Source organism: Corapipo altera, unplaced genomic scaffold, assembly GCF_003945725.1.
Source record: "Corapipo altera isolate COAL_440 unplaced genomic scaffold, ASM394572v1 45, whole genome shotgun sequence".
Taxonomy (NCBI): Eukaryota; Metazoa; Chordata; class Aves; order Passeriformes; family Pipridae; genus Corapipo; species Corapipo altera.
This window is the reverse complement of record NW_020884877.1, coordinates 2,440,928-2,468,392: the sequence shown is the minus strand read 5'-3', so window position 1 is coordinate 2,468,392 and position 27,465 is coordinate 2,440,928. Positions and strand designations below refer to the sequence as shown.

The window sequence follows — 27,465 nt, the reverse complement described above, 5'->3', positions numbered from 1 at the left end:
AATGGAATTTAACAGGTTTTAGTTTCTTCCAGCTGAAAGAGAGCCCTGAACTATGTATAGTATGAAATGACCCAGCTGAAACACTTCTGTTTTCAAAAACAACAACACAAAAAGGAAGAATACAAGGACATTAAAACAAGTTTAGGCTTTAAAGGTGTATGCTAGACAGAATGGGTTTAAAATGGCTTTTAAATAACTATCGGGAATGTTTTCAATATAGTACATGGTTTTTCACATTGCTTTTGAACACAGCTTACCATGTTCTCACTGGGAATGTTATGATGCTCATTTTGACAATGACCACAAAGTGAAAGTGCAGTTCTGGAAATAAATGGGAAATTTCCCTTAGGCTAAAGCACCAGGATTTTCAGATGCTCTCAGCCTGTGCAGTTTAGTGCAGGCTTTAGTGCATCAAGAGCTTGCAATAGAGGGCTACAGAAAACGCGGTGGGTTTTTATAAACTCCCGCTCATTTGATAGTTGTTGGTGGTTCAGTGCTGGAAACTGCCTGGTGAAGCCATCCCGTGCAGACACAGCTAACAGGCACGTTCCTTACACAGATAGGTGCAATGACCATGACACCAAGACCTCCTACAGAATTGGAGACAACTGGAGCAAGAAGGATAACCGTGGGAACCTGCTTCAGTGCGTCTGCACCGGGAACGGCAGAGGGGAGTGGAAATGCGAAAGACACACGTCCCTGCACACAACCAGCACTGGTAAGTGGGGCATCATGGCGTGTAACATAGGGAAAGGGACAGGGAATGGCACCTTTTGAATGGCTAGGACCTGGAGCTGAGTTGTTCCATCCTAATTTAGGTATGTAATTGTCTGGAAAAGGTCAGTAACAAAGAGGATCAGAGTTCAGGAGATGCTCCTTGTTTGTGCGTGTGGAGACAAGATTAATTCTTACCGTGTTTTTGTGCACAAATGGGGCTTGCACGTGCAGATGGGATTCCCTGCACAATCACAGTGCAGTAAATCACAGCTAGGGCCCTGCATCCACAGGAACTATCTTTGTCTTAGAAGCATGGCACTCCAAGTTAATATTTGAACTTTATGTATTCGCCTCAGGGTAGCTCTCCTGAAATGTCTTTAATTTAAATCCCAGAGACCATCTGGTTTCTTTGACATGATAAATACACCTACTAATGGCTGAGCTTTAAAAAACAAAAAATGTCAAGGAATGTATACAATGCTATTTGATACATGTGCATGAGCTAGTTTGTAATTTTGGTATGAAATATTACCTAGTTTATAGATAGCGTATTTTTTGTGCCCAAGGTTTAAGTGTTCAGCTTCTAAATTCTTTTTTTTGTCGCTTTAAGTATCTAGGTTTCTTATCGGTGACTGCAGTGTAAGACTTCTCTTTTCCTGCAGTACCCGCACTAAATTTCTCTTGGTAAATGTCCTTTAGCTGTTTGGTACCTGCAGGTTAACTTCAAACTCTCATAAGGTCTAAACTTCACAATGCACAACACTTCAAGGGTGCCGGTGTTTTGTTTCCATTATTATTTCCCCTATTTCAGCAGAGCTGAATTTGTGGAGGTTCCTGTGGGAATCATTAACAAAAATTTACATGATGTAGACTACAGGCCTCTTTGACTAAAAGTTTTTGGCATGTTATTTGTAATAATAGTGAGAGACAAAGCTTAAAAATTCCAGAGTAAATTAATACATTTGTACTTTGGGGTTTTATTCAATGAAAAATTCAAAATTAATCCTTTTTGCCTTACCTTCCTACTTCCGTGGTAATTTTTTTTTGTCTTGTCATCGATCTAGGTTTCTCTATTTTACATTTCCTTCAGCTCAATTTTTTTTATTTTTTCCCCAAAAATAAACGGCTTCTAAACAATTCCTGTGAAAAGCAGTTTCTAAATCCTCTCTGAGGCCACTCCACAGTGTTGAAAACTAGAGACCATCATTAACAGAAAGGGGAGTCATTCTTCTAATTTTGAAGTTTGCTAAGTGGAATAATTAGAATGTCTCGGGACACCAAGAGAGTTGTGCCTTCCATTTGATGGAGTGCCTGAGGTTTTTTTTACCCCAGCGTTTAACTGAACGTTCTGCTCTGCAGCTTTACATCCCGCCTCTCCCTTCTCTCCCGTGCCCTGCAGGATCTGGCTCTCCCAGCTTCACGAACGTGCAGACCGCGCTGTACCAGCCCCAGCCCCAGCAGCCCCAACCTCAGCCCTACGGGCAGTGCATCACTGACAACGGGGTGGTCTACTCTGTGGGGATGCAGTGGCTCAAGACACAGGGCAGCCAGCAAATGCTCTGCACCTGCCTGGGCAACGGAGTCAGCTGCCAGGAGATAGGTACGACTTTGTGTTTGGAGCCTGTCCAGCCCAGTGAGGGCTTTAGGACTGCCCCGTGGCTTAATTTTAAAGTAGACTCTTTTGTGTGTGTATTAGAAATGTCATCTGAAGAAATACTGGAGAAGGGTGCAAGGGGTGAAGAAATGGTTGATTTGGTTATCTAAAGCCTGGTTCTCTGGGGCAGTAATGTTTCCCATTGAGTTATATATAACTTTCTGAGGGAAAACAGAGCCCTTGGGGAGCAGCATTAATAACTTTATTCAAATGGAGCTGCAATAATATATGTTCAGAAAAGAATGTAAAAGAATGACACAGCTGTGGGGTTAAGTTGTCTGTTGATGTGTGTTGGCCCAGGTCCATGGCAGTCAGTGTGGGTTCCCAGCAGCCAGTGACTTGGCCTAGAGGGACTGTTGCTGTTTTAGAGCCCTGAGATTTGGGGATTACTTTAAACCAGAGTCTAATGCTGTGATTTGCTTGTTTTAAAGCTGTGACCCAGACATATGGTGGCAATTCTGATGGAGAGCCCTGTGTTCTGCCTTTCACCTACGATGGAAGGACCTTCTATTCCTGCACCACCGAAGGCCGCACAGATGGGCACCTCTGGTGCAGCACCACTTCCAACTTCGAGCAGGACAGGAGATACTCCTTCTGCACTGAGCAGAATGGTAAGTGCTTCTCAGAGGATCTTCACGTGCCCGTGACCCTTGTGTAGAGATGGAGGAAGGAGCGGAGAAAATAGGAACAGGCTGCCTGACCCATTCTAGCAGTCTGGAGGGACTCTGAGCATGCCTCACAGCAGGGCAGTGCTGTGAGTGAAGGGCTGCCTGATGACAGAGCACTTGTGTGCTCTTGGTATCTTTGGAGGGTGCTCAGGGTGCTACAGATGTACCTTTTGAGTCCTGTTCTCTCTTCTCTGAGCTGACCTTAGAATGGGAGTACTTTGTCAGGGTGGAGCTTTGGTCTAAAGGACTTTGGCTTTGTTTGAATGACTTGCTTAGGGCAATGCCCATATTAGGCTGTGAAGAAGGGGATATCCATGGAGTACAGTCTGTGCAGTCCTGTTATACTCCCTCCATCCTGGCTATCTAGCCAGGCTGCCATATATAGCAGTGATCTTAATGTGATTTGTGGTCTCTGATCAAGAGCTGGGGCATGACTAATGCAGCAGCATTCCCTCTTGTCTGTGCATGGTCAGCATTCCCTTCCCAACACAGATCCACCTGTGTGGTTGCACTTCCTGGAAAGCCTGTCAGGCATCCATGGAACAGTGTCCAGGCAGCTTCTCTGGGGTCTGCCCCGGGACAGAATTTTTCATGTTGCCACATGAAAATGCTGCTGCTTATACTGCACAGTCCTTTTTTTAAAAATTCTGTTCTACTTCAGTTGTTCTTTTTTTCCTGATAAAAGTCAAGCCTTTCTCTGCAGCACATATAATATTCTTTGTTTTTTTAAAAAACAAACAAACCACCCAAACAACGAAAACCCAAAAACCACTGTCTCTGTCCACACACAAAAAACTCTGTCCACACACACATTCTTGTTTTAGTGAGGCTGCTTGTGGTACACTGTGGGAAAAGAGAAATGTCAATATAGAAAGACCTCAGTAAATGCCTCCTTGTTTCCCATTATTTGTAAAGCAGAGTTGCCCAAGAGGTGATTAGTTCAGGTAGATTACAGCCCTCTTTGCACTGCTGCTTGCAAAACATGAAGCTTCCAGCCTGCAGAGAGGTTTTGGCTTGTCCTGTTGTACATGACTGAACTGTAACCCTTCCCTGAGGGCAGAGATTTTCCTCAGAGCCCAAGGGAAATAGCCTCAGTGAGGTAATACAGGTATGCTGGGAACTGTGAGTTCATTTCATTTCCTAGGCCTTGGGACAAAGTGTCTGCAAAGCTACTTCCCAAACACAGTAAGCTTTGGTTTTCCCTGGTCCCCAGGAATTCCCATGGCTGACTCTGCAGCAATGCTTGAACTGAACTGACCTTGTGCAAGGCTTATGTTTCCAGATCTGAATTAATTAAAGCCAAGAAAAGAGGCCTGTGGATAATACACAGGGTGCACGTGGGAAAAAATAGTGCTAGTGGCTTTTTTTTTCCAAGCTCCCCCATGCCTGTGAGGGGAGAGTGCAGGCCTCATGTGCAGCTGTTTTCTTTTCAGTTTTGGTGCAGACACGGGGTGGCAACTCCAATGGTGCTCTGTGCCACTTCCCCTTCCTGTACAACAACCGCAACTACACCGACTGCACGTCGGAGGGACGGAGGGACAACATGAAGTGGTGTGGGACCACCGAGAACTACGACGCCGACCAGAAGTTTGGGTTCTGCCCCATGGCTGGTAAGGCTGAGAGACACAAGGGGATTGGACTGCAGTGCTTTGTGCAAGTGAGGTTTTTATCTGGCATCTGCCAAAGCTTTTCCCTCATAGCTCGCCACTTCCTCTTGCCTGACCTGTGGTTAGGAGTAAGTCTGGAATTATAATATTGGTGTAATAATGTCAAAAGACTGTGGTCCATTCTGACCCTCCATGCTCATCTCCGTGATGTCAGCAGGGGACATGTGAGAGGGAATGTGACTACCAATTCTGAAATGAAAGGCCTTTGGTAACTGATGTAATGTAGAATCTGAGTCCTTAAACAGCTTGTGGAACACATAGGTCTTCAAATGGCTGAGTTCATAGGAAGGCATGTGTGGAACAAGAACTGATTCTTTCACATGGCACCCCTTGGACATGGTTCAGGAGCTATTTCTAGTAGCTTTCAAATGAGAAATAAATGAATTAGGGGTCTCCTGTAGGGGGTCTCTGCTTAGACAATGTCATCACCCAGCTATTCCAAATTGAGGGGGTGCCTAAAGCTTTCTTGTTAAGATGCAGAAACCACTACGTGGTGTGAAGGGGCATTGCAGATGATCTCAGCTCTCAAGATCTTGTTAATTCTTGCCATGTAAAGTATCCTGTTGCTTTCTTCTCACCCAGCCCATGAAGAAATCTGCACAACCAACGATGGTGTCATGTACCGTGTTGGGGACCAGTGGGACAAGCAGCACGACATGGGCCATATGATGAGATGTACTTGTGTTGGAAACGGCCGTGGAGAGTGGACCTGCATTGCCTATTCCCAGCTCAGAGGTACTGACTTGCACCATGGTATCACCACTTTAGTCTAAGGGGGGTGGTGGGAGAAATGGGTATTCTTCTCCATCATTCTGAGTTTGAGCCCTTGCTCAAGAACTGTGTATTATCAAGTTTTTCTTTTGAGAAGGAAGGGAATTAGAGGAGCTGTGAAGTTGCTGCCGTGTTTATGCGCTGGAAAAGTATATTCCAGTCTTTGCAGACTAGCAAGCAGAGACAAACCTTGATTAGCTTGATCAGTAGATATTCCTTCCTTCTTTTGTCTACATTTAAGAATTGGTATTGCTGTGACTTTATGGAGAGCTCAGTAGAAGCACCTCCCCCCCTCAAGAACAGACAAAACTCCAGACTAGTCTGAAATTTGAATGCAGAGCCGTTTTGTTTTATTGTTCTGCCTTGAAATTTTCAATTCCTTTGTGCTGGATTAGCCCTTTGCTGGTTAATCTGTATGAAAAGTTGACAGGAAAGCACTGAGATTGCTCTTATTTATTTACTTATTTGTATGAGTGGTCCAAGTGGAGAAGTGCTTAAGCAATACCAAAAAAAGAAGACTTAAAAGCACAGACATTTGATCATCCTACAGCTAGCTCACAGCATTGGCTTCATGTCTGGAAAAGGCAGGGGGGTTGCTGTCAAACAGCCAAGAAAGGACTCTTAACACCACTGCTGAAATGGGATATAATTTATAGGGAAAGGCTCACCCAAGGGCTTTGGAAGGGATTTTTTAAATGTGTTTCCTTCAGAACAGTGGGAAAGGCACTGCTCAAAGTTCTGTTCCGTGGAACTCCTTTTTCCACTTACGCAGCTGGTTCTCTGCAGTTTCATTCTGGAGTTAAAGGGGTCTTTCTTGATGAGGAGAGTAGAGATGCTTTGTTTTTTCAAGAGGCAAAGGTTATCTAAGTAGAGCTGTTTAAACAGAGCAGCCAGACCTTGGCGCCCGCAGGAGAGTCTGAGCACTCCTTGGTTTATCCTGATGCTGTGCCCATGGTGTGGGAAAGTATGATGGGGAATGAAAGCCTGGAGTCACTTCCCCAAGGGCAGATGGTCTGGGATTGACTCCGGAACTGAACTTGGGTCTCTTGGGTCCCTGTTAACAAAACAACATGCTTCTGGGGTGGTTTTCATGTTTGTTTTGACTTTGTGCTCCTGCTGTGATTAGACTGGAGTTAGGAATTCTGGGCCAGATCCTAGATTGACATTGAACCTCATAGATTGATACCATTGTACTTAAGCAGGGGGTCTGGTTACTGGATTTCGAAAGAAGAGCAGAGTAATAGGCGCCAGTAGCATCTTGTGTGTGTAACAGATCTGCTCCTGCCTTCGGATTCCTACAAAGTGGAGCAGAGATACCCAAGAGAATAACATCATGAGAATGTTTGTACTTCTTCATGCTGTCTTCATGAATTGGAGGAAGACCCATTCTCCTTGTGTAGTTCCAGTGATTTGAGGCAGTACTCACTGAGGTGTTTCAGTCAAGACCTTCCCCAGAGGAGGTAGTTGGAGAGTCAGTGTGCTGGCTTAGATTGTCTTTCACATGTGGAATCTGTGAGAAAGAACAAGGCAATTCTGTAGTTGGAGTACTTCAGATTGCATCCTACAGACGTCTTTTCTGCAAGTGTTGCTTGTTTGCACACTGCTGATAACTGAACTCAGGAGCAGTGGTGTGGATGCAGCACTGACCTGTGATGGTCCCAGATTTCAGGAGGGCTGCCTTTTGCTTGAGTGGAGCTTGTCGTGGTCAGTCTCTGTGCACTGATCGAGCGGAGGGAACCACCTGCCAAGCAGAAGGATTCTGTCCTAACACTTAGAGCTACTGCTGACAAACTCTGCTGTCTGTCCCACAGACCAGTGCATCGTGGACGGCATCACCTACGATGTGAACCAGACCTTCCACAAGCGTCACGATGAGGGGCACATGCTGAACTGCACATGCTTTGGGCAGGGCCGGGGCAGATGGAAATGTGACCCTGTTGGTAAGTCACCAGCTCTTCCCACTTGCCAAACACACTCTGTGGCTGTCTGGTTGTGGGATGGTGAAACTGGTGTGTGAATCTGGGCCCAGTCTTTGCCCACTTTGTCTTGAATTCCACAACTGCAAAAAAATAGAATTAGTATTGGATTTGCTGGAGATTAAGTGGGAAGGGCATTTGGAATTTTAACCCAATAAGATTGGGTTATCACACATGCCACAGAAGAAGTTTCTGATACAGTAGTAACAGTTTGTGGCAACGTGTCTTAAAATGTAGCAGCTTGTGGTAGTGAGGCAGGTTTAGTCCTTGGCTGTGGTGATTTGGCTGAATTCTGGTACCTAAGCTGTCATCTTAGCTGACAGGGCTCTGAGACTGAACACTGATAAAACAACTTGCAGCTGGGCACTGATGATAGGATCAGTTTTCTTTCCTTTATCCTAAAATCTTTAGGAGTTTTCTCAGTGAACTGAGGAAGGAACACCAGTGTATATTAACTTACCTTGGACTGAATTGAGTTTTTTGGCTGCCCTTTGTTCTGGCAGAGAGAGAAAGCTCAGGATGAGAACACGTGTTAACAGCGCTCTGGAGGTTTCCAAAACCATCCTGGTTCTCTGCAGGAATGAGATTTCATCTCTTCTACCTCCCCCCACTTCCCTGATTGGAAGATAAGACCTAGTAGTTTGGTTTGCAATTACTAAATCCAAGAGAGCTTCAAAGTATTGCCAAGAAAATCTATTAGAAATTACTAGTGGTGAAGTTCTGCTTTATTTACAGTAATACCTGTCCATGTTTACTGAGGAACTTGGATTGTAAAGCTCCTGAAAATTACTAGTTTGAAAGAAAGGGAGGGGAAAGTTCAGCCATCCATAAAGGTACAATCAAAGTTTTAATTTTGTTGGCTCTCTAAATAAGGCTCCTGTTTATCCAAGCAAGCATAATGCTAGTTTTCACTGAAAATTTCCATTGGACCAGGAACACAAGCAGTTGTCAGACAAGAGAGTGTACTGCAGTGCTGATACTGTGTTGTATTTACACTAGTTAAGCTGATTTTGGCATCTGATCTGTCCTCCTTTGGTAAATCTGGAAAGATTCTGCTGAAAGTTCACGGGACTTCTGAAGTAAAACTAAATTCTGCTGAAGCCAGGAGGAATTTTGCCATTGATCTCCTTGAGAGCAGGATGGTTTAGCTTTGGATGAGAAATGAACTTGCCTGACCAGAGCAGAATTGGGATCCACAGAAGATAAAATCCTTTCTTGAAGGAACACCCCATTGACTTGCCTGGGAAGCTTGCCAGGGGGACAGCCTGGAATTAACAGTGTCTTAACACATGTATCACAGCTGAATTAGCTACCTAAGCTCTAACTGAATACATCCAGTGTTATATCAAGAACTTTGATTTGAGATTTAATTTCTGTGGCTGCTTTCTCTTTACATCACTATATTTGCAAATAAACATTAGTGTTGCATTTCTTTGTATACAGGTCTCTTGTCACTTACTCTTCCGAGTTCAGCATGGATTTTTCACTGTAGTTTCTGCAACGTGAAGGGATAACTGTCTCTTTTGTGCCTTTAGACCAGTGCCAGGATTCAGAAACCCGGACCTTCTACCAAATCGGAGATTCCTGGGAGAAGTACGTCCATGGGGTCAGATACCAGTGCTACTGCTATGGGCGTGGGATTGGGGAATGGCACTGCCAGCCTCTGCAGACCTACCCAGGTAAGGAACCCCACAGATGATGAACCTTTCTGCTCAGTGAGACGTGAGGAAAGCAAACTTGGCACCCCTCACCTCTTCAGGTTTCTGTACATTATGCCTTTTGGTTTCCTTTTCAAACAGAGCCAATTTCCCCCCATCCCCTGGCAGACACAAGCAGATATCATGATTATAAAGAGGGGGCCAGGCTGTTTGCAGCTATTCCTGAAGCCAGGATTACGTTAGAGAATCGCTATTGGTTCACACAGCAACTTGGGTTTATTTTACCTCTTGGTATTTAGTGATATCACATGTGTGATCTTCAGTTGATATTGCTTAAAAATCATACATGTGTAGTCCTTCCTCTGCCACTCACTACAGAAGCAGAATCCATCACAGAATGAAACCTTTTGCCTGATCAGTTCCCCAAAGAAACTAAATATTTGAACTCTTGTTTGTCCAGGCAGTTCCAGGAACTCTTCATAGGTATGGGCAATGCCTGTTTGTTGGTTGTTCAGCTTCAGTTCCCTGAACAGAACACGATAAGGGGAACCTCTCTACTTTCCTGTTTAAGGTTGCAACTGCCACTGTCTTCCTCTGAATAAGATGAAATATTAAGGCTTGCTGAGCTTCATTGACTTCTGTCAGAGTGCTTAAACAAACATCTGCCTAAGCTATGTGAAATATGCATGCCTCCAGCCTGGAGACCAGGGCTTTGGGCTGCTTTAGACACAAGAGGGACTGAAAATGTGTAAATAACCCAAATCTTATGTTTCTGAGTGTAGTCTTGGGGTTAGGTGAGCTTTGAAATTTTCTGCCTGTGGGCACAGGTTTGTTTGCCTAGAAGTCCTGTTAAATATGGAGCAGTTATGTATGTTACATGGTTGTCCAAATAAATTATTATTAGAAATGTTGGGAATGAGGTGAGGGTGAAGGTATTTAATGGCTAAAACACTTTTCTGTAGATTCCAGGGATCTCTTTCCTGGGATTTTCTGAGAACTAATGTGAGGACAGTGCTGCTGAGTGTTCAGTGAAACCTCCCCAGCGGGGCTGGGAGGGACTGAAAGGAGAACCATAGGATCATTAAACCTTTCCTTCTCCACTGGAGAGCTTTGTGGAGAAAATATGCCTGAGCCTGGTCTAGCTAAAATAGTCTTAAGCATTAGAGCACTGCTGAACTTGTATTTCCATGACTTCCTGGGCCTGATTACCACCAACCCTTCTGGGGGAATTTGTGTGCAGAAGACAAGCCTCACTATCTGTGGAGTGCTCCACAAAGTCACAAAATTAGTGGTTCAAATCAACTGATAAAGAACTTTTTCAGGTTGTATTCAAGGTCAGATCAGGAATTTTCCCTAACCATGCTGCAAGATTAGATTTGGGTTTGGCAGACATTTCTCGTCAGCTTCCCCGCTCCCATTGCAGAAGATATTAACTGATAAAAGCAGTTCCCTCCCTCAGACTTTTTCTGTACTGGACCTCTCATTTTCTATTTCATTCATAACTCACAGGAAATTAAGTCAAACAGGGCATGTTAAACTCCCCCCTGAATATATTCTAATTCCTCATTTTTCTAAGGAGCAGTGAAGCATTAGGGATACAACAACAATGTAACACATTTCCCATGTACAGCAATATTGTGTGAGCCATGCAACTTCCCTGCTTATTTCATGACTCCACAACAAAGGCAGAAGAAAAACATCCCCAGTATGTTTAAAAACTGCAATTCTTCCTTTCAGGTTCAACTGGGCCCGTTCAGGTGATCATCACAGAGAGTGCAAATCAGCCAAATTCCCACCCCATCCAGTGGAATGCTCCTGAACGATCTCACATCACCAAGTACATCTTGCGCTGGAGACCGGTGAGTGCCACATTTGTCATCATTTGTTGATCAAAAATACTGTATTTGGCTTTTTTTTCTGGTGTCTGACAATAGTGACTGACACAATTCCAGCAATCTTGATTTGCTAATTCTGTGTCCTTACCCTGTCAAGGTCAACAGCTACTCTGGAGTATCAAAGACAGCCAGTGCTGTATAAACATTTAATGTTTTCCTGCCCAAATTTTACTGGTCACTGTGTTCATTAAGTATCTTATTAAACAAAGCACTAGAACAGCAAGCAGACAAGTTTATATTCTTCCTCACCTTAAGGAATGTAAATCCTTGTGGAAGCTTCTTTATCCTAAGAAACACTGTTTTAGTAATGTGCATATCCAGAGACAGCTGGAATACATTTTATCCTATTAATGAGGAGGTAAAGATGAGTAGGATATGAAGACATAAACAGCTAGTGTAGGATTAAATAAACAGTCATCTCCCATCTTCTGTAAAGTGTAAGCCAAAGCTGGTTAACCATTGCTTGGTGTTTCATTCCTATCTGAGGAATAATTCACTTTAACCAATGTAGATGAGTTGTGTTACAGGTCCCCTGAGTGCAGCTTCACAAAAGACCACTTAATGATTAAGAACATTAGTACCTCCATGCTGCCTGTTATTAAGAGAACAATAAAGGCCCTGATCCAAAGCCATTCAAGGCACTCAAGTCTCTTTACTGACTTCAGTGTATCTTGGATGAAGGCCTGAAAGAAATGGACTTTAAAGCACACAAACCTCAGAGGATGGAGCATTATTTTAGGGCTTCCCATAGAGTTCAAATACAGGGTAGAAGGGAAGAACTTTTCTGTATATTGTTTTCAGATGATGGCTTAGAGTGTTATTGTGAACAGCCTTCAAATATATATTTTCCAGCCATTCCTTCACCCCTTACTGCACTTAGATAAAGAAATGAGTTAACTTTATATGTATTACAAATAATGCTCTTTTTAAAGGAAAAAGGTCAAAGCTAGGTTGTTTTTAAGTTTACCACTGTAACACTTAACCTCCCAAAATGCCATTAGTCCTGCTTCTTGTCATACTTTTCTCATCTCGTTTTCACTTGGTTCTGTCTGTGCATTAAAGCCATTCAGGTCATACCTGTATTTAAATATTACAGTGGTTAGGAACCATGCAGCACATTAGGTCACTAGATTCCCCTGCTTGCTGGCTAGGGAGTCTCTCTCTATTTGAGTGTCCCTTTTTTTGCAGAAAAACTCTGGAAGGCAGTGGAAGGAAGCCACCATCCCTGGCTACCAGAACTCCTACACCATCTCAGGCCTGAAGCCCGGTGTGATATATGAAGGACAGCTCATCAGTGTTCAGCAGTATGGCCACAAAGAAGTCACTCGCTTTGATTTCACCACAACCAGCACCACAGCAGTGACAAGTGAGTTGAACAGGGACCATCCAGAAAAACCTGATCTCCTTCACCCAAGTCCTTGCTTCGTGCGTCCCATTAACACAAAAGTAGCAATGGTTAATTAAACCTCTCTCCTCTCTTGCAGGCAACACTGTTTCAGGAGAGACAACTCTTCTTCCTCCCGTGGTTGCTACTTCAGAGTCTGTCACTGAAATCACAGCCAACAGCTTTGTTGTCTCCTGGGTTTCTGCTTCTGACACAGTTTCTGGGTTCCGTGTTGAGTACGAGCTGAGTGAGGAGGGCGATGAGCCGCAGTATCTCGGTGAGACACTCTTGAGTCTGCCAGACCAAAGCATTGCTAACAGTGCATCACATGCCTGGTTGGTGACAGTCAGTACAGCTGGTGTAAACAGTGGCATCTCGCTGTCTTTCATATGATTCCGTTAGGATACAGGAGTGGCAGCACCAGCTCAGATTAAAAACTCACTCAGTTCATTGTCCTCTTTCCATCAATGGCTGTAGGAGAACAAGGCAAGTGTAAAGCAATGCCCTCTCAGAATACTGTCCCAGGATCCTGCAAAGGAAAGCTCTCTGAGCCAGGAGAGGTGGATTTGCAATAACTGTGGGTAGATATATTTATTCTTTTTAGCTCCATGAATTTGTCCAGGCTTTTTTCACTTTGAAATCATGTAGAGTTACTGGCTCCCACAGCATCCTGAAGTGAGCAGCAGTGCAGATGAGAAGAGAACCAAATCTGTTTTCTGAACCTGCCTCCTGGATAATTTCCTTTGCCATACCTTTGTCCTTCCACCAGAATGGTCAGAGAAATCTTTCCCAAATGCCTCCTCTTGGCTGCTTGTTGTCTCATGAATGTCTGTTCCAGTCTGCTCTATCAGTTCTTTTCTTTGGACTGATCTTCCTCGTCTTTGATAATGTGACAGTGTAGCTGAGCTGGGAAGGTGGTTAAAGTCACTGGACTCAGATCTAGGAATTGGAATCCTTTTTCCGATATCTACTGTGGAGCCTATGTCAACACATGTAATTTCATCTTAACTTTTTTCCAAATTTCCTGTCTTAACAATGGTAATAGCAATATCTCACAAGGATTTGAGGTTATAATGGGTATTGGGATATGAGTGAGACAGAAGAGCAATGTGAGAAAAAGAACAGTAATCCCCTGACCTGAAAATTCTCCCTGGACTGTTGCTCCCCTGAAGCCTCAGGCTTGGACTCCTGAGCAGAATTGGCTCACATGGGGACTGCCAGCACTGTCACCACCTTTCTTGTCTGCCCAGACAGCTGAGCTGTGCTGTGAAGCAGCTCCTGAGCTCATCTGTCTACAGACAGAGGTTTACAGGCAAATTGAAAGGCAATTCCCAGTTTCCCTTAAGATGCTTGGCTTCAGTCTGGCCAGTGAGGAGCTGCTTCATGGGGAATTTCTACATCTGGCACGTAGGTGGACATCTGGGAGAAGGGAGTGGGGAGAGAAGTTCACCAGCCCTTATAATATCATTCTTCTTCACTCATGAGTCAGACTTTCCACATAACCTATTCATGTGAAAGTTTTTCCATACATTTCTGTACTGAAAATACACCAGGCAGGGTATGAAGTGAGTACTCAGCTGAGATGGCTGTGTGCCAGCAGTGTGCAAGGGGCTGCTGCTCCAGTTGCCCTGCCATGTCACACATCAAGCCTTGCTGTCCTAGGTGGTGGCTGCTTGCTGAGTAAGGAGACTTGTCCCAACTCTCCACACAGCTTTTCTGAGGTGAACCAAAGACACAGTGCAGAACAACTGCTGTTTTATTGCAGGAAGACTGTGATTCAGCCCAGATTAGAACAGAGGTCTCAATTATTTAATTTGGAGAGAAAGCAAGAAGATGGAATTGCTAAGGCAAATTTTTCTTTCCTGCCTTCCTTAGATCTTCCAAGCACAGCCACTTCTGTCAACATCCCTGACTTGCTTCCTGGTCGCAAGTACATTGTTAACGTCTATCAAATCTCTGAAGAAGGAGAGCAGAATCTGATCCTGTCTACTTCACAGACTACAGGTATGTGTGGGTGGATGCTGCTGCACTTTGAAAGCTGTTTTCACTGTTTGCTCAATGATGTTTCATTATCTCTCATCCTCACACTTGCTGTTCTCCTCTGTTTATTCCCTTAAACAGCTCCCGATGCACCTCCCGATCACACAGTGGAAAGTGTGGATGACACATCAATTGTCATCAGCTGGAGCAGACCACAGGCTCCCATCACAGGTTGGTCCCACTGGAGTGCACCTGTTTTGCGTTATTGGTAGAATCTGAAATGTAGGTAAAAAAGAAATTGAAGTATAACTCTGGGACAAAGGGCTAGTGCAGAATTCTGCCCAGTCTGAGACCAACTGGAAAGCACATGGGCAGTTCAGTATTTGCTGGGTTTCAGTGTCTGAACCAAGCAATTCAGGAGGCTGGATACAACATAATTCCTTCTGGACCTGTGTTAAATAAAAGCAAACCCCATGACCTTCTATCTGTATCTGTCATCCAGATCCTCCCGTAGCAAGCATGAGAACTGTACAGACCTAAATCAACATGTCAAACCTCAGAAATATTCTGACCCAGGTCAGATTATGCTTTGGAAGGTGTTATGAGTGTGTGGTCTGTAGATGGGACGTGAGCATGGACAAGTCACAGGTCCTGCTGAAGTTGAGGACTGTTTTAATCAAACCTCAGTAGGGAGATCAGTTTAACCCTCATTTCCAGCACTCTTTGTGCTGGCTTACTGATTGTGCTGTGGACTACAATTTCCCTTGCTTTAGGCTACAGAATTATCTACACCCCCTCTGTGGAAGGCAGCAGCACAGAGCTCAACCTGCCCGACACTGCAACCTCTGTGACGCTCAGTGACCTGATGCCGGGAGTTCAGTACAACATCAGCATCTATGCCGTGGAGGAAAACCAGGAGAGCACTCCCATCTTCATCCAGCAGGAAACCACAGGTGTCCCACGCACAGGTAATACCTGTGTTCTGGAGATCAGTCACTGAGTTTTCTGTTAGCAGCTAAATGAATGCTTAAATGAACTCAATTATGTGTTTGCCCTCATTGTGTTTTTTGATTGTAAATTCCACTGGTATTGAAGTTTTATAGTAAATCCATACTCCTTATTGACAGGGTTGTAATTCCTAGGGATTGGACTGCAGGCAGAAAAGAGATCAGTTTCCCAAGTTATCTTTAGGGGAATTCTGCCAAGAGATCATCTGAAGAGCCTGGGGTATCATTTTGCCTCAGTACTTGGCCTGCGGATATTCAAGGTTATGTACTTGGACACCACAACACAAATTTTAATAATTCACCTGACTTATCCTTCTCCTTTCCATCCTATCCATTATTTTCCATTGCAGTGAGTGGGGATGGGAGATTCCTCAGTATTGAGTGATGTGCCAAAACAACACCATACAATCTCAACTGCAGGCACCCACTATTTCAAAAAGTAGTGGTTTCGGGGTTCTCTAAGTATCCAGTTAGACTGAATAGCCAAACCAAAAGCAAGAATAGTGAAAGAATGGGATCTGATGTGGTAAGCAATGGAATTTGATGGTCCTGCAAGTTGGAAGCATATGTTTTCAAATGGGAATTTACCAGGAATGAACTCAGCTCAATGATTTTATGGTTTGGCATCTGTATCTTCCACAAATGTGCGTTGGTTAACCTTAGAGCAATATCAGTCCTAATCTGAAGAAACTGAATCTAAACATAGGAATTCAAGGGTGCAGTACTGGGGTCCAGCACAGAGGGAACTGCATTTTGTCTTTGACTACAGTAAGGCCAGATCAGCCCCTGTATTTGTTAAATTATAAAAGATGGATTTTAAGTTAATTATAGACACTCAGAAAATGCTGTGGGTTTTGAAAACCCTCTCTTTTAATTTGAAAAGGAGGTAACTGTTTCCAGTCCCTGGAGTATTTTTTTTTTTCCCCTCAAGCTTTGGTTCTGCACATATTTGAAGTTCTGTAGCATATTAGTTCTGGTCTTTCACTCCTCTTTTTGTCACAGCAAGGTGAGTGAAGGCATAAAATACAACTAAGTAGTGACATTTGGAATTGTCATCAGCTTGAATATTGTCTGGGAATGTGTGTAGACATGTTTACAGTGAGGTTACCACGACTTCTCAGTTTGGTAAATATTCTTTGGCTAGCCATTGTTCAATCAAAATTAACTTTTCTGCCTTCCATAAAAACCTGTCGCTTCTGCTAATGGCTAAGGACTGACTCCCTATGACACTGTTCTATCCCTCTTTTTTCAGGTGAAGTTCCTTCACCCAGAGATCTGCAGTTTGTGGAGGTTTCTGACATCAAGATCACCATCATGTGGACCCCCCCGCAGAGCCAAGTGTCCGGCTACCGAGTGGAGGTGATCCCTGTCAATCGGCCCGGCCAGCACGGCCAGAGACTGCCCATCACCAGGAGCTCCTTTGCTGAAGTCATTGACCTGCTCCCAGGAACCACTTACCTCTTTAAGATCTTTGCTGTGAGCCAGGGCAGGGAGAGCAAACCTTTGACTGGGCAGCAAACCACCAGTAAGTGTCTTTCCTTTGTGCTTTTATCAGCCTTTTGAAGTGCGTATTTGTCTGTCGCTTAGAGAAATGTATAAACAGAGCACTTGAAGTGCAACAGTTATAGCCCAGGAGGTATCCCAGAAGTAGGATGACAGGGCTGGGAATTCAGTCAGTCTAACAATGATCTCTTCAGCAGATTTATCCTCCTCCAGGGCTTTCCAATGGAGTTTAACTCTCATGGTGCTTTAAAACAATTTCGTATGGCTGGAATTCAACTTTTTTATTACTGACTGAGAATTGATGGGCCCTGCAGTTCTTTTACAGCACAGATCACAGCCCGTGATTTTTATAATTTTATTTTTTTCTGTGTGTGGATACCTTAGGGCAGATTTCAGCATGACTGAGGAGCCTTGCTGAGATTGCTCTGAAAATCCCTATCTCCCTTCTGACAGCTATGTACCTATCTGGCTCCACTCTCAGCAGTAGCACTTCTGTCTGCACAAGCAAGGAAGACGGAGATTTTCAGATGGAAGGGAAAGTTTAGTCTGGGTTTGGGTGGTTATCTCCCTTTTTGATCCAAAAGGAGCTGATCAGACAGAACCTGGGCCATGATTCATTTGAACAGATCTTATTTATTGGGCAATAGAAGGGTGACTCGGTGTTTATGGTGTTCTTTGAATGGATTGCTTTATTCAAAGAACCAAAATTCAACTATGTGCATGTGCTGCTGTTCTGACACTTTTCAGTAAATGAGAGAAAGTTTGGCAGACCTAGCCTGACTCTTAGAAGGATGAGAGGGAAGGGAAGGAAATGGGATAATCTGTGAATATAGCCATGCTCTTTGAAAAGTATCCTTACTTATATCCAATAAGTTATGAGCCATGAATAGTACCTTTCCCTTGGCTATGCAAGGAGAAAGAGATCCTCGTTTGTCCTTTGACATAGGTATCTAATCTCAGTGTAACACAGATGGTGTGAACACTCTCCCTCCTCTTTCAAGCAAGGCTTTCAGAAGCAAGGATGCGAGTTACAAATCTGAACTCCCTTGGAAGCATTTAGAACAAGAAGGGCTCAGTTCCCAGTTGGATCTGTAATTTTTTGTGGCTATTTTGAGGAGCCTTGGCTATGTGTAGAGCCCCTCTGAAAGTCCACACAGAGCACACAGAGGTGCACCTGAGAGACATTTAATTCAGACAGCACAGGGCTAGTTACAAATGTCTGGGATCATTTTCCATAGGCTGTGATCATCCGCTTAACGGCTTTGCCTAAACCACAGTTCAGAAAGTATTCACATAAATTGCATCCTGTAATCGAAAGTCCTGGGAAACAGAAATCATTCAGGGTTCCCAAGGAAAACCCTGCAGCAAAAGTCTCTTCCCACGGGGTAAATGTGATTCTCTTTTTGGCCTTCTGTTTAAAAAAGTCTACAAATAAACTTGGAGTGTGTGTGGCTTTTTAATCTTCCTTGTTTTCCCTTACTATGGGGAGAGGAGGTGATAAAAGCCTGATAGAGCTGGCAAATTAAACTGTGCAGAAAGGAACTGGCTTTAGGCTGCACATTGGGGGAAGATACAATCCTTGATAGATGAGACTTAGCACAGGTCTAAGTACCTAGAGATGGGCCTAAGGAGTATCACACTCATCTTGTTCTTCTAGAACTATTTCCCTTGTTTTTTCAAATAGTGGAAGAAAAAAGTCCTCTCTTCCTTTGCCCTCCCTGGAGAAAACAACTGGGGAGAAAACGAAAAGGACAAAAACTGCTCTCCACTGAGAGAGTGATGAAAACATTAATTTTTATCACCAAAATGTAATCTCTTCTGGAAGAGGAAAAAAAGCATTTGCCATCAAAAAAGAGCATTGATGAAACCTCTTCTCACTGCTCTTAATTTCAACATGTGATTGGAACGTAGAAAAGGTGGAGAAACTTGCCATGCGGACACCATAAATCCCTTGCTGCAGCCAGTGCTACCCTGCCTGCTGTGGGGGCAGATTACTCAGGTGTTTTTCCCCTTCTGAACCTCATCTTGTCACAGCCAAAGGTAGTGACATCTGCCAGTCACTGGGCTCCAGAGTGGTGCTGAGGGAGCTCTACTGCATCAACCTCTTGTGTACATAGTTATGTGGGTTACCAGTGACAAAAAGGGGAGGAAGCCTGGTAAGAGCTGTTCCCTGAGTCCCATGGGAGAGATGAGCATGCTTGGAATTGTTGTTTGGGGTGGTTGTTTTTGTGTAGATCTAGGAACTGGTTTTCTGCAAGAAGTCGCTGACTATTACTTATTTTGACATTCAAATGACAAAGTAGGGGTGGTTTATTTTGGGAAGGGATTTCGACAGGACTGGGCAAGGATTTAAAAGAATAAATCTTTTTTGTGGAAAAGGGCTAAAGTTAGGTTTCTGTACTTATGCTGACAAGTCTAAACTGAGCTGATTTTAAAAAAAATGCTCAGCATTCATGAGAAACTACTGAAATTCCTGAGTGTGCTTGGGTTCATTTGTCTTTCCTCAGCCTACCTTCCCCATGGGATGCCATGGATGGCAGTGACCCAAATCAGTGCAGCCCAGAATGCTCAGGTCTGCCTGGCCAACCGAGTTACTGGCTGGCATTGAGGCATGGATGGAGTTCTTTCACTTCCATTCCCAGCTCTCCCATGGTCCCTACCTTCTCTGTTCCCTCCTATTGCCCTCACACAGTGAGTCACAAACACAGGCTCACCAACCTCCTTGTACACCCATGGTTTGTGCAGGGGAACGGACGTGCTTTGCAAGTGGAGGTGAAGTAGAGATTGAGCTGGAAAGCTGAGGGATGTTCCTCTTTTCCTTCCTCAGAGCTTGATGCCCCCACCAGCCTGAGGTTCCTGAACACCACGGAGCACTCGGTGTTGGTGCTGTGGACCCGGCCCCGGGCGGTGATCACAGGGTACCGGCTGACGGCAGGTCCCACGAGGGGAGGGCAGCCAAGGACCTACAACGTGGGACCCTCTGCCAGCAAGTACCTCCTGAGGAACCTGCAACCTGGCACCGAGTACACCGTGTACCTCGTGGCAGTTAAAGATGACCTGCAAAGCGACAGAGCGACTGGAGTCTTCACAACTTGTGAGTGACACACACACACGTAATGCCATGGCCCTTCTTCAAAACTTGTGCTCAAAGTGGCTATTGTGAATTGGTTTACAGAAGCAGCCTTTTGAAGTAGCATTCCAGCAGAACAGCTTGGGAAATAGTCCTTGTTCTTCTTTCTGAACTAGTTGGCAGGAAAAAGAGTTATTTGCATCAAAAAGCTTTTAGTAAAATATATTTCGGCTTTTCTGATTATATTAAAAAAAAAGGGAAAACTAACTACTGGTACCTCAGTTTTTGTTTAGCTGAATGTCAAAGAAATTGAGTTTTACTTGATCTTTCTAATTGTTTGATTTTTGGCATGATGAGTTAAGGAAAGCATACAGCTCCCTTAAAATGGGCAAGGAATAATTAGTCTGTCATTTGTATAAAGCTGAAAGCAGACATTTCTCAAGCCCAACCATACCATTTAAGGCAGCTCAACTGCAGTTACTCAAACTGACACAAATATGGCATTCTATACTTTTATTTTTTTATTTTTATTTTTTTTACATGTCAATCATCTGTACATGTGCTGCTGGCTTGGAAGAAATATTTAGCAAATTCAGGGAGGAAAGGGAGTCCTGTAAGAACCCACACATACTTCTAGAAAGAACAAATAGATTCAATGTTTAAATAATGATGATGCCATCATATAAACTAAGAAAATTCAAAGCCATCCAAGCCCAGAACCACATCCTCTTTTCAAAAGAGAATGTGGTTTCTTTTAGAACAATGTGAAACTAAAAATAAGGATTCAAACTTTGAATCAGAATAACACTGTTGACATTGGCAAGATACTTTTTGCTGACAGTCAGTCTTATCTAGAGATATTTCTCAATTAGGATATGATTTGGTATGTTAGGTTAATATTGCCTTCAAATTCTGGCTTGTCTTAATGAAATCAGTCCAGTTCAAGACTGTAGTCTTGAACCAAGTCTTTTCACTGAGAACAAGGTCATTTCAGACTAAACTCAGTGGTGTTATTTAGGCTGATTTTTGGGATACACAAAGGCTTTGGACTCCATGTGATGCTCCTGACAGATATCAATGAGACCACAGATGCCTCAGCCTGACTTTGAGCTCCCTTTCTGCTGACTTCAAAAGAGTTGAAGGTGTTGTTGAGGGTTAAGATGGTCCTTGCTGGGACAGCTGGATGACAGGCAAGGGTGTGGGGTTCTGCTGATTGGAAGGCATATGGGGGGTGAAGGGAAAAAAAAGCTATTGTTTTAGGAACACTTTATGTATTGTGCCAAAAAAAAAAAAAAACAATAATCCCCAAATTCTTGGGGTTGGATGCACAGAGGATCATGAGAATCAGTTCAGTATTTTTGCTTTCCTGAGGAACAAAATTAGTCCCTATGATCAGACCACTTGCATACCATGTCTGTCAAGCCCAGCAGCAGACAAAAATAACCTGTCAGATCCTTCCCAAATCCCTGGATTTTCAGAAGTGTTGTAGTTCAGCAATCATTACATACCCCAGCTCTTTGGACTGCTGTAAGTCAGGTTTTCTGACTGTTTTGAGCCATCATAGCAGGTAGACTTCAACTCTGCCAATTCCCTTCACAGATCAGCCTGCTGGCTCTGTTCCTCCTTTTAACACAGAAGTGACTGAGACTTCCATAGTCATCACCTGGACACCTGCCCCAAGGATTGGTTTCAAGGTAGGAGAAACCTAAGGCTTGTGTTTCTTTTTCCTCTTGCTTCATTGTGGTGGGGAAGGTGGATTGAAGCAGTTTCCTATGGCCTGCAGTGAAGACTGGAGCACAAGGGAAAGGGATGCAAAAGACCTACTGCTTACAAGGGGTGGGTTTAGGTGACAGAGGTCAATGCAGTCATGGGGCCTTAGGTGAAGTTCATCTGAAACACACGTTACAGGATTAACAGCTGGTGTGTGGCTTTAGGGCCCACGATGCTCATGTGGGATGATAAGTCAGGATGCTGCTGGTTAGCTGGGATAAGGAGCATTTGAGACTGAAAAGCAAACGTTGCTTCCCTCCAGCTGGGGGTGCGCCCAAGCCAGGGCGGGGAGGCTCCGCGGGAGGTGATCTCGGACTCCGGCAGCATCGTCATCTCCGGGCTGACCCCCGGGGTGGAATACACCTACAGCCTCACGGTGCTGATGGACGGCCAGGAGAGGGAGACCCCCATCATCCGCAGAGTGACCACACGTACGGAACACTTGCTTTTCCATGATTACTCCCTCTTCCACTTGCTTCCCCTGCGCTCCCCGGGTTGTCTTATGGGAATCATTTCCTCCTGTTGTGGTAGCACTGTCTCATGTGGTGCAGGGCCGCAACTTCAGGAGAATATTTGTAGCTAATTCCGAAGGGTGAGGGTGTAATGTGGGGAGAAGGGGTGCTGAGGCAGCCGGTGTGATTCCCAGTGCACCACTGACCTGTTTGTCTGAACACTTGCAGCACTGGCTCCACCAACCAGACTGCGCCTGAAGTCCAGTCCTGATACTGGGATCCTGATTGTCTCTTGGGATAGAAGCACATCTCCAGGTAACTATGTGAACTCACACTGTGCTCAAATGTGCTGTAGCAGAATGGTAACGCTTGTTCTCTGGTGCCTTGCTGTTCAGTAAGGACACTTCAATGGAAAACTTGTTGTTGAGGAATTTAAGAAAAAATGTACATATTTCTAGATATTTGCACTGAAGGTAACTTATTATTTTGGAGTTTTAATGTGTTAAGATATTTCAGCTGTTTTAAGGATTTGAAGGATTTCTTCAAATATCTCCAGGGGTTTAAAAATAGTCCAAGGGAAGGAAAGCAAAATGCACCACAGAGATTTTGGAAGTGACAGATGAGTTTGTGTTATTAAGAGTAAGTATGGAAGTTCTGACAGTGTTCAGGGTAAACTCTTCTCCCACAATAGCTGATGGGAGCTGTACGATTGACTTCCATAAATGGAGGATTGAAAGCTTTTTAAAACCCCTCTCTGTCTGTAGCTGAACCTTTTCTTGACGAGTCTGAGACTTTCAGTTTGGTGAGGAGTTGAAATGCTGTGAGAATGGCATGGCTGCTTCCTGGGAAGCTCATTTTGGGGTGCCTGACAAAGCAACCTCTTGCCTGCTGGGCTCAGGGTGGCAAAATCACTTGTAAAATGTCATATGTTTGCCTCAGCTGTTGTGCTGAGCCCTGATGTAAATGAGCTCAGCAGGAGGTCACTGCACACTGTTCTCTCTGTATTTCAGGCATCAGTGGGTACCGTGTGACCACTACTCCCACCAACGGGCAGCAGGGCTCCACCTTGGAGGAGGTTGTGGGTGCAGATCAGACCACCTGCACCTTTGAAAACCTGAACCCCGGTGTGGAGTACAATGTCAGTGTCTACTCAGTCAAGGACGACCAGGAGAGTGTCCCCATCTCTGAAACCATCACTCCAGGTAAGGAAAGGATGAACAGCAGGTTTAGCTACTCAAAGTCCAATGGCAGAGTGCAAGAGCTCTGCATACACAACTCCTACTTGTCTGATGAGAGGGGGCTTAGGCTTTACATTTAGTCTCAAGAAGCAGAATAGCCAAGTACCAACATGTGACAGAGCAGTTCTTACACCCCTCTACTTCTCTCCATGGGCAGCCTAGGTTGTCTGTCACAGGGTGGTGGCAAAGAGGTGGATCTGGTGTATCCTTACACTGAGTTGGAGAGCAGCAAAGACTTGACTTAGCTCTGAAGTGCCCCAGCATCTGGAGCACAGCTGGTGAGAACAGGAAGTAGGTGATCAGAGTGGGAAGCAAGCACAGGAGAAATTCTGGCAGCAATAGTGACAGAAAATCACTTGAGCACAGTGGAGAGGAAAGCCAGGATTGGAAGGTCCATCGCTGTAGCACTTCTGGGACACAGAGTGGTGTGTGCCACCTCACGTGGTGTGCTGGGATGACTGCAGAAACCACCTTTGTAGCCATAGTAGCAAAATGCATCTCCCCAAATGGTTTCATTTCATTTTCCTGTGTGAGGGGCTTTGTGTGTTTTTGTTTGTGCTCAGCCCTGAAATGATGCCAGCTACTGTGTTTGCTTGCTCTTATAACACTGCTTTAAAATTTCCACGCTTCACTGAAGTGCTGTGTGCTCCCCAGGGGGGAACTAATACTGTGATACGTCATAATTAAAGCAGTAATAGTTTTAGCCCTTCACCATCTTCTGGTGGGGGAAAGCTAAGAATGTATGTGTCTGGCTTTTAGCACTCTTTAAAGGTGATATGGTACATGCATTCCATGTGGATAAACCACGATCTCACAGAAAACTGGCATTTTTTTGCATTGATTCTGTAAAATAAGTTATTTTCCTTAAAGGACATTAAAATAGAACATAACCAATACAATTAAAACAATATTTCTGTCTCGTAAGTCCTTTTCAAACTAACTTGAAATGATCCAACAGAATGGATACCAAGTCCTGCATCTTTGACTCACCTACTGGTGTCTGATCCTGAGGAAAAGCATCCATTACTTCCCACAGGATCACCTTGCTAAAGTTACACAGCCAAATCCTGTGGCTTAAATCAATACTAATGTTCTGACTTGAGCAACTGAGGGTTTGGCCATTGTCAATTAAAGATGCATCTGCCCAATTCCCTGCCCAGTTCTGTTGGTCCTACCATGCAGGAAATGAGCACTTTTAATAATAGTAATATCAATAGAGGAAACAGTCACAGCTGTGCTTGTTTTCCCTACAGAAATGTAGGCAGTATCTGGAAGGTAATTAAAGAGCATCCTTATTGAATGGCTCAGATCTGAGATTTTCAACACTTTAGCCAACAATATCAGGCACTTGGCCACAGCATGTGCTGGGCATAACCTCTGAATATGGGGATGTTGTCACTGACAGGATTCTTATCCTCTAAAGGTCATTTTTAACCATTTTACCATCTTTCCAAGAAAGTATTTTATTACTCACTGTTCACTATCATCTGTTTTTAGCACAGATATTGCAGCAGGTAGTGGTAAGTAGAACTTGAGGAATTCTGGGCCAGATCCTCAAGCCATTACAGGCATTTGAGGCTTTTTTTTCCCAAGTCCAGTGTAAGTGGTTCAGACAGTGGATGATCTACCCTGAAACTTTGATGGTTCTCCCTAGCTGAGGGTCTAGTCTGATTTAGCCCCTTCAAATAAGTTGATATTTTTATGATCCCAGTGATAAAAGTTAGACTCACCATTTGAAAAAGACAAGAATTCTAGAGGGTCAATCAACTATTATTTCAGAGTTGTTGTTTTCTTTATATATTAATAGACTTTGATCTTTTGTAGTCTACCTGTAAAAAAGAAAGGGGGGGGATATATTTTTTCTGTTTCTATTTTCATCAGAAAATGCTGGGTCTTTATGGCTCATCATTGCTCAAACTAGATGTGTTGCAAGTTAAGTGCCTCTTGTAGGGCATTTTGAAAATTGTTATCTCTATAAAGTGGAAGCACATTATCTGAGGGTTTGAGCCTCTGTCTGCCCAGGGAAGCAGCTGGAGACTGCATTGAAGGCTAAATATTAAAAGACAAAATGAAAAAAAGGAAAAAGCAAAACCACCAAAACCTAAAAGCCCACTGGAAACTCTCCTTTCCCCCCAAGAGAAATTCTGCATATCACCTCAATTGCTTCCAAAGGTCTGTCAATGTTAATAGTGATGAACACTGCTTTTTTCTCCCTTGTCTTTCTTGCCTCTGTGTGTCTCTGCCTTTCCCATTTGCTCTTTAACTCATTAGAGGTGCCCCAGCTCACTGACCTAAGCTTTGTTGACATAACTGACTCGAGCATCGGCCTGAGGTGGACCCCGTTAAATGCCTCCACCATTATCGGGTACCGCATCACAGTAGTTGCAGCAGGAGAGAGTGTCCCTATTTTTGAAGATTTTGTGGACTCCTCAGTAGGATACTACACAGTGACAGGCCTGGAGCCGGGCATTGATTACGACATCAGTGTAATCACACTCATTAATGGCGGAGAGAGCGCCCCCACCACTCTGACACAGCAAACGGGTGAATCTTGAAAACTTCCGTGTTTTGGGACGTGGGCAGTGTTCCCTGCTGGCACTGGCTGTTGGGATGATGGGGCTTTGTCAAAAGAGGAGTTGAGCCACTCACTGTGGGGATGCCAGACAGACGCAGCTCGCTGCTTTCTCCAAATGGCAGCTGGGGATGGGTATGTGCTGCTCAGTTTCTGAATTTGAGGCTTTTCAATACCATGAATGGCTGCAGACTTGCCAGGCTCATTCACCTTCTGCTCTTCAGATTTCCAAGATCCAGTTGGAATGGAGCCTGTGTGTGTTCACCAGCCTTTAAAACTGTGATTCCCCAAAATAAGAGTGCCAAAGGGCAGAGCAGATCAGCAAACACACCCTCCCGCTGTCTGGGCTTCCAGCAGTCCATTTCTATAGTGGCCTCACTCTTTCCACAATGCCCCAAGGGGTGCAGATGGACACCACTCCCTGAGGACATGCCAGTGACAGCCGTGCCACACTGTCAAGGGTCTCTATAGTGCATGAGCAGAGGGCAAGCTGGAAACTGGTTCTTGCATGAAATCCTGATGTGTTTGAAATTCCTGAGGCTGTAAATCCTTCAACACAAGTAGAAGTAGAGTCATAGGAAATTAGTGATATACCCTCTCCTCTCCTGTGTGTGCATGTATGGATTCTAGATGAGATTACTTTTCCATCTGTAAGCTGCTGTATGGCAACTTTAAACCTCTCTTGGCACCACATCTGTGATATGAAATCCAGCTGCTAGAAGCACATTACTGAAACTTGCTACCTTGTTTTCAAATTAGCCCCATGGGGTATATTTAAGGTATCAGGAATTGCCAAGAGGTTAAAGCGGCCTGACAGTAGTACAGACACATTTTTCTCTTAACCATAGTGGAACCAAGTGTAGTCTAGAAGTCTGTCTGCATGAGTCTGGTGCAGTAGTCAGTAGTCTGTTGTGCATGAGATACTTTCTGTGGTGATTCCCTGAAACATGCATCTTGATCAACTGTTATGAATCAGAGGACTGAGCTAGATCTGTTCTTTGCTGTGTAGCTGTGCCTCCTCCCACTGATCTCCGCTTCACTAACGTGGGGCCCGATACCATGAGAGTGACTTGGACTCCCCCGACTTCCATCGTGCTGAGCAGTTTCCTGGTGCGCTACTCACCCGCCAAGAAGGAGGACGATGTTGCAGAGGTGACAGTTTCACCCTCAGACAACATGGTGATCTTAACAAGTAAGTGGGTTACCTACGTAAGTCAAGCAAATATAAGAGGCCCCTTACCACAAAATCATAGAATTTTTAAGGCTGGGAAAGACCTCATTAAGTCAAACCATGAACCCAGCATCACCATGCTCACCACCAAGCCATGTCCCCAAGTGCCACATCCACACACCCCTGAACACTTCCAGGGATGGTGACTCCACACCTGACCAACCTTTCTGTGAAGTTTTTCCTAATATCTAACTTTGACCTCCACTGGTGTGACTTGAGGCCTTTTCTTCTTGTGTATTGTTACCTGGGAGG

At 44.3% G+C, this 27,465-nt stretch overlaps 1 protein-coding gene across 6 annotated transcripts in view; it reads left to right on the top strand.

Moving 5' to 3' along the window:
• The window catches only part of FN1 (fibronectin 1), a 53,266-nt gene that overhangs the window by 6,205 nt on the left and 19,596 nt on the right, over positions 1-27,465 (top strand). For 5 of the 6 annotated variants that reach the window (XM_027636706.1, XM_027636710.1, XM_027636708.1 and 2 more), the window contains exons 6-25: positions 560-718; positions 2,117-2,317; positions 2,803-2,982; positions 4,473-4,649; positions 5,289-5,441; positions 7,289-7,417; positions 8,989-9,132; positions 10,849-10,970; positions 12,195-12,372; positions 12,491-12,667; positions 14,266-14,394; positions 14,512-14,601; positions 15,144-15,338; positions 16,630-16,902; positions 19,708-19,974; positions 21,550-21,644; positions 21,983-22,151; positions 22,401-22,487; positions 23,183-23,374; positions 26,992-27,174. In XM_027636706.1, the coding sequence (XP_027492507.1) occupies positions 560-718; positions 2,117-2,317; positions 2,803-2,982; positions 4,473-4,649; positions 5,289-5,441; positions 7,289-7,417; positions 8,989-9,132; positions 10,849-10,970; positions 12,195-12,372; positions 12,491-12,667; positions 14,266-14,394; positions 14,512-14,601; positions 15,144-15,338; positions 16,630-16,902; positions 19,708-19,974; positions 21,550-21,644; positions 21,983-22,151; positions 22,401-22,487; positions 23,183-23,374; positions 26,992-27,174 (3,300 nt within the window). Of the gene's footprint in view, positions 1-559; positions 719-2,116; positions 2,318-2,802; positions 2,983-4,472; positions 4,650-5,288; positions 5,442-7,288; positions 7,418-8,988; positions 9,133-10,848; positions 10,971-12,194; positions 12,373-12,490; positions 12,668-14,265; positions 14,395-14,511; positions 14,602-15,143; positions 15,339-16,629; positions 16,903-19,707; positions 19,975-21,549; positions 21,645-21,982; positions 22,152-22,400; positions 22,488-23,182; positions 23,375-25,681; positions 25,955-26,991; positions 27,175-27,465 lie in introns of all 6 variants that reach the window. The other variant, XM_027636711.1, reaches the window with a different exon arrangement.